Source organism: Cucurbita maxima, unplaced genomic scaffold, assembly GCF_002738345.1.
Source record: "Cucurbita maxima cultivar Rimu unplaced genomic scaffold, Cmax_1.0 Cma_Scf00035, whole genome shotgun sequence".
Classification (NCBI taxonomy): Eukaryota; Viridiplantae; Streptophyta; class Magnoliopsida; order Cucurbitales; family Cucurbitaceae; genus Cucurbita; species Cucurbita maxima.
In genome coordinates this window covers 2,052,963-2,059,567 of record NW_019272051.1, presented here as the reverse complement: position 1 = coordinate 2,059,567, position 6,605 = coordinate 2,052,963, and the positions used below count along the sequence as shown (strand labels likewise).

Here is a 6,605-nt window from a genome sequence, read left to right as displayed (position 1 = left end):
TTTTTTTTTTTTTTTTTTTTTTTTTTTTTTTTTTTTTTTTTTTTTTTTTTTTTTTTTTTTTTTTTTATGTTATTAATCACCACATTCATAAGGTCGGAAGTGTATAAACAATGTTTCGTTCTCCTCTTCAATCGACCCCTCAAGGTTTTTAAAACGCGTCTACTGGGGAGAGATTTTCATATCTTTATAATTACTCTCCTCAGGAGAAGTTTCATGCCCTTGTAAAGAATGGTTTGTTCCCCTCTCCAATCAATTTGGGATCTCAAAATTCACCTTCTTCGAAGTCCAACGTCTTCGCTGGCATACCACTCGATGTCTAGTTCTAATACCATTTGTAACAACATAATTTTACCGTTAGCTGATATTGTCCTCTTTGAGTTTTCTTTTCGGGCTTCCCCTCAAGGTTTTTAAGACGCGTCTACTAAGAGAGAGGTTTTCACTCTTATAAAGAATGCTTCGTTCTCCTCTCAAATCGATGTGACATCTCACTGGCCTATTAGGGACGAACATAAAAATTCATAGTTAAGCCTCCCAATGGATAAAAAATTAACTGATAGTTTAGTGTATTGGCTATAGAGTTTAGCTTAACTTCATCTCTAGTTTTAAGAAGCACAAAAAACAACACTTGGCATCCAGAGGTAAGGCCTTGACAATTCACAGTAAACATGTTTTGTAACATCAAATGATAGTCAAAAGGTTTATGTACAAGTCCCATTGTTAGCAGATTTTAAGGTAAATCTTTGTTTGTCGCCTCTACAGGTTCACATAAAAGTAATAACAAAAGAAACCTACTCTGTTGAACCTTGATCTGTTCTTGAAGGCTATCTACGACGCCGATCGGTTCTTAACTAGAGGAACCAGTGACTGCATGACATCGGTCATCAAAGGCCGGTAGTCGGCTTCGGGCTGCACGCACATGGCTGCAATGGCTGCTACCTGAAGAACAGATACTTGTAGGGTCATAACAAAGACCAAGATTGGCAAATTCATAAGCATAGACTTAACAAACCTGAATTAAATCCTTTTTTGAGTATTTCCCTTGAATTGCTGGATCTATAATTTTCTCTACTTTTTCCCTATTAGTCAGCTTTGGGAGAGCCTATAAGCCATGTAATACAAGATCAGACATGATTATACGACGATTATATGATTCGATAGAGCTCTTGTAAGGTTCTTGTAACATAATTAACTAACCCACGAGACAAGAACGTGCTCGCCCTGTGGCCGTTTGATATCTACTGGCACTCGACCCGTCAATAGCTCTAGTAGCACAACGCCATAGCTATATACATCTGATTTTGTTGTAAGTTTACCTGTTGAAGCATACCTGCACATTGCCAACCGATATTCAAACGAGTGAAAGTAATGAAAAATTGGACGTATTTTGAAGACTCACTCTGGTGCTAGATATCCGGTGGTTCCGAGGAATTGTGTAGATATCTGACCATTGATCTTATCGGAACCCGTCTTGGCTGAGCCAAAATCCGAAACCTTGGCTCGGAAATCCTGATCCAATAGAACATTGGTTGACTTGAAGTTTCTATGAATAACAGATGGAACGGCATGCTCGTGGAGGAACTCGAGTGCCTTGGCACAATCAAGGGCTATCGTCAATCTAGTATTCCAATCCAATGGCTGAGATTCAGTGTCCGGATTATGCAGATGATGATGAAGAGTACCATTGTGCATAAATTCAAATATCAGAAGCCTATGGTGTTTGTCAGCGCAGTAGCCAAGCAACTCCACCAGACATGGAGACTGCAAGCGGCTTAGAAGATCCACCTGCTTTCAATCAGTTGCAAAAATGAAAGGGTGAGATAACTTTAACTTAAATTTCATCAATACATACCCAACTTCAGCTTAATACCAAAAACCGTTGATGTTTCTCGGGTCTAGACCTTGGGGGCTCGAGTGCCCCAGGGTATAGGGGAGCATATCCCCGACTCCCAATTATAAACAAATGGTCAAATGTAACAACAAACGTCCAAATCCAACCAAATAAAGCATTCAACACAATTAGAAGAACCAATGCCTGTCTAGACCTTGGGGGACCGAGTGCCCCCAGGGTATAGGGGAGCATATCCCGGACTCCCGGTTATAAACAAATGGTCAAATGTAACAACAAACGTCCAAATCCAACCAAATAAAAGCATTCAACACAATTAGAAGAACAAATACCCGTCTAGACCTTGGGGGCCCGAGCGCCCCAGGGTATAAGGGAGCGTATCCCTAACTCCCGGTTATAAACAAATTGTCAAATGTAACAACAAATGCACAAATCCAACCAAATAAAAGCATTCAACACAATCAGAAGAACTCGTGCCCGTCTAGACCTTGGAGGCCTGAGTGCCTCAGGATATAGAGAAGCATATCCCCGACTCCCGATTATAAATAAATGGTCAAATGTAACAACAAATGCCCAAATTCAACCAAATAAAAGCATCAACACAATTAGAAGAACCAATGCCCGTCTAGACCTTGGGGGCCCGAGTGCCCCAAGGTATAGGGGAGCGTATCCCTGACTCCCGGTTATAAATAAACCGTCAAATGTAACAACAAATGCCCAAATCCAAACCAAATGAAAGCATTCAACACAATTAGAAGAACCAATGCCCATCTAGACCTTAGGGGCCTGAGTGCCTCAGGGTATAGGGGAGCATATCTCGAACTCCTGGTTATAAATAAACGGTCAAATGTAACAACAAATGCCCAAATCCAAACCAAGCAAAACCATTCAACACAATCAGAAGAACCAATGCCCGTCTAGACCTTGAGGGCCCGAGTGCCTCAGGGTATAGGAGAGCATATCCCCGACTCTCGGTTATAAATAAACGGTCAAATGTAACAACAAATGCCCAAATCCAAATCAAACAAAACCATTCAACAAAATCAGAAGAACCAATGCCCGTCTAGACCTTGAGGGCCCGAGTGCCTCAGGGTATAGGAGAGCATATCCCCGACTCTCGATTATAAATAAACGGTCAAATGTAACAACAAATGCCCAAATCCAAACCAAACAAAACCATTCAACACAATCAGAAGAACCAATGCCTATCTAGACCTTGGGGGCCCAAGTGCTTCAGAGTACAGGGGAGCATATCCCCGACTCTCGATTATAAATAAACGGTCAAATGTAACAACAAATGCCCAAATCCAAATCAAACAAAACCATTCAACACAATCAGAAGAACCAATGCCCATCTAAATTTTGGAGGCCCGAGTGCCCCATGGTATAGGGGAGCATATCCCCGACTCTCGGCTATAAACAAACGGTCAAATGTAACCACAAACGCTCAAATCCAACCGAACAAAAGCATTCAACACAATCACAAGAACCAATGCCTATCCAAATTCAGAGTTCAAATCCAAGAATAAACCTCATATTTCAATAACAAGAAGGCTGGCATTGTAAATGGAAACTCAAAACAAGTTCAGTCAAGAGAGATATAAACAAAGAAGAATTAATGATAGCTATTGACCTCCATTCTGAAAGCACGTTCCCTCTGCTTCCCATCTCTATGGATCATCATAATAGCAACCACAGCTCCATCTCCAAGAACTCCTCTATAAACAATCCCAAATCTTCCATTTCCAATCACATTAGCTTCATTAAAATTATCAGTAGCCAATTCCATTTCCTTGTAAGTGAAAACCTGACCTCCCCTGATTCTATTCCGAGCAATCCTCCCAGAATTGGCTCCATATAAGTACCCATCCCCCTTAAATTCTGCAAAAATCCAGACCCAATTTGGAATCAATTCAAGGAATGCAATAAAACAAATTGTGGGTGAAATTCAGAACCTGGGTTTGAATCGAAATTGATGGCTATGTGGGGGTTGAATGTGGTGGATTGTGCGGCGGCGGTGGCGGCGGCGGTGTCTCGAGCTGTTTTGAGGCGGTGGAGCATGGAGATGAGGAGAAGGAGGGCGAGAAGGACGGCGATGAAGATGATGGAGGCGATGATGATGAGGAAAGAATTGGAGGTGAGAAGAGCAATGTGAGTATGGATGTGGTGGTTTGGTGGTGGCGGTGTTGAATTGTGAAGCTCCATGAGCAGAGCTACAAAAGGAAGAAGATGGTTAGTGTAAATGGAGGCTGAGCCTTCCCTTTCTTTAGGAGCTCATCCATTTTATCTCTCTCTCTCTCTCTCTCCCTCTACTTCCCTAATAAATTATTCCAAGTGGGTAAGAAGTGGGCGACAATTCTCGAACATTTAGATTCTATCGTCTCAAAAGTTGATAGTTCGAAGGAATTGGATAAAAGAGAAACTATGTTCGATAAATTTGAAAAATATGTATAGATTCTAGTATATTCTGGGTAAACATTCTTCTGCTCGAGATGTATATGGGTTCGGTTGAAAAAATCTTTTGTAGGTTGGTTGGGTTGGTGACCCGAGCAACCCGAGCAACTCAAGTAGAGTTTACAGTTAAACCCTCTAAAGGTATATATGGGTTTGGTTGAAAAAAACTTTTGAATCCACTCAAATTTCATATTGGTTGGATTGGTGACCCTAGCTACTTGAAATTTCAGATTGGTTGGGTTGATGATCGGAGCAACTCGAGTAGAGTTCACAATCCAACCCTTTAAAGGTATATATGGGTTCGGTTAAAAAAATCTTTTTAACCAAACTCAAAATTTCATATTGGTTGGGTTGGTGATAGGAGCAACTCAAGTAGAGTTTACAACCAAACCCTCTATTTTCGAGCAGGGTTGTTTTCTTTTTTTAAAAAAATTATTTTAAAAAATTCTACTTACCTATCGTTTATGTTAAATTAATTACTAAAATATCATAAAACTTAAAATCAAGAATTCACAAGTTGACACACATCACTCATAAAATTTGGGTTAGGTTGGGTTGAATTGTAATGGTAACAATCAAAGTCTACCGCTAGCAGATATTGTCTTTTTTAGACATTCCCTCTCGGGCTTCCTCTCAAAGTTTTTAAAATGCTTCGTGGAGTAGAAGGTTTCCACACACTTGTAAATAATGTTTTATTCTCCTCCCAAACAACGTGGGATCTCATAGTAACTCTATTTTCTGGTTGATAAGGTTGACTCGACCAAGAAAATGTCAACTGTCCTCCAAATTTTCAATTAATCAATTAATTTTTTTTGGTGAAAATTTTGAGTTTATTACGGACATATTAGGTACAAAATTAAAAGTTTAAAGACAGGATTAAATTTGTAATTTAATAAATAAATAATTAAATATATAGAGTTAATATTAATTTATAAATGCGTAAAATTATGCATTATTTGACTTTTGGATTAGGTAAGTGATCTATGCAAGTGTGACAGCTACATTTCCATATTCCCATATTACATAATTCGTTTAATAATTTAATAATAATGTTTTTGACCTTTAATTATTTTTTGCCAAAATTTCAATTTTTATCTCCTATATCCATCTTTTCTTGGAAGTTAAAATTTTTACTATTTATTTATTTAATTTAATTTAATTAATTAATAATATTTTTTTTGTTTTTTTTGTAGGATGCCCTTGCTGTCTTTTTTTTTTTTTTTTTTGAAAAATGTAGAGTATTATAAATAAATACACACAGTAATTAACTCTATTGGATCGGCAAATATATATCATATGTTCGTTCACAGTGAGTAGGGGTGTCCATTCAACCTGACAACCTGACAATTCGGACCAACCCAACCGAGATATAAGGGTTGGGTTGGGTTTATTTTTTTGAACCCGAGCTGAATCAGTTCGGTTTCGAGTTCGTGGATAAAATTTTCGGGTTGACCCGAGCCAAATAAAAATATATATAATTTATATTAAGAATTTTTTTGTATTAATAAACTTGCTAGAGTGGAAATATGACCTTTCTAAGGACACTCACGCGATATACAACATGTTTAAACTAATCATTTTTATTGTTTATTTAATTTGATGATCTATTCTTATATTTTTTTTTTACTTCAACCAATTCTCTTGATGATCTATTCTTGTATTTTTATTTAGCGGTCGTTGAACTCCAATTCTCTTGATGATCTATTCTTATATTTTTCTTACTTCAACCAATCCTCAAGAAATGTCGATATTTAGCCGTCTTTAGTTTTATGACAATGTTGAACTATGTTAATATGTTACAATTTTCACTTGTTTTTTATTGATTTTTTTTATGTGAAAAATTAAATTAATCATTTTTATTGTTTATTTAATTTGATGATCTATTCTTATATTTTTGTTACTCCAACTAATTCTCAAGAAATATCGGTATTTAGCTGTCTTTAGTTTTATAACAACGTTGAACTATGTTAATAATATGTTACAATTTTCAGTTGTTTCTTTATCGATTTTTTTATGTGAATAACTATAGATCGATTTGTGTTTGTGAATTTTTAATATATTTTATCTCAGGGTGTATCAGAGTAATTATAAATTGTGGATAAATAAAACTTAATTTTTTTTTTGACAACTTGACAACCCAACCCAAACCCAACCCGAAAATTTTCAGGTTGGGTTGTGAAAATTTTCGGGTTGGGTTGGGTTACCAATCCAACCAACCTGCACTTTTGGGTTGGGTAAAAAAAATTTCTCAACCCAACCCAACCCAACCCGGACCATGTACACCTCTAACAGTGGGACCTAAGAC

At 37.4% G+C, this 6,605-nt stretch overlaps 1 protein-coding gene across 1 annotated transcript; it reads right to left on the bottom strand.

The window, feature by feature from the left end:
- Positions 1-653: 653 nt before the first annotated feature.
- LOC111467886 (probable serine/threonine-protein kinase PBL7) lies at positions 654-4,120 on the bottom strand. Its single transcript, XM_023112974.1, has 6 exons — positions 3,802-4,120; positions 3,480-3,727; positions 1,397-1,782; positions 1,195-1,327; positions 1,010-1,099; positions 654-936 (listed from the first exon to the last, which is right to left on the bottom strand). The coding sequence occupies exons 1-6, from the start codon at positions 4,049-4,051 to the stop codon at positions 826-828; spliced, it is 1,218 nt and encodes a 405-aa protein (XP_022968742.1). The 5' UTR covers positions 4,052-4,120; the 3' UTR covers positions 654-825.
- Between the last annotated feature and the right edge of the window lie 2,485 nt (positions 4,121-6,605).

Excerpts from the sequence above, each read along its gene's own strand:
- LOC111467886 (XM_023112974.1), bottom strand. The coding sequence starts at position 4,051 with ATGGAGCTTCACAATTCAACACCGCCACCACCAAACCACCACATCCAT. Across the intron at positions 1,783-3,479 it reads AACGTGCTTTCAGAATGGAG|GTGGATCTTCTAAGCCGCTT; the intron begins GTCAATAGCTAT and ends GATTGAAAGCAG. Across the intron at positions 1,100-1,194 it reads AGCACGTTCTTGTCTCGTGG|GCTCTCCCAAAGCTGACTAA; the intron begins GTTAGTTAATTA and ends CATGGCTTATAG.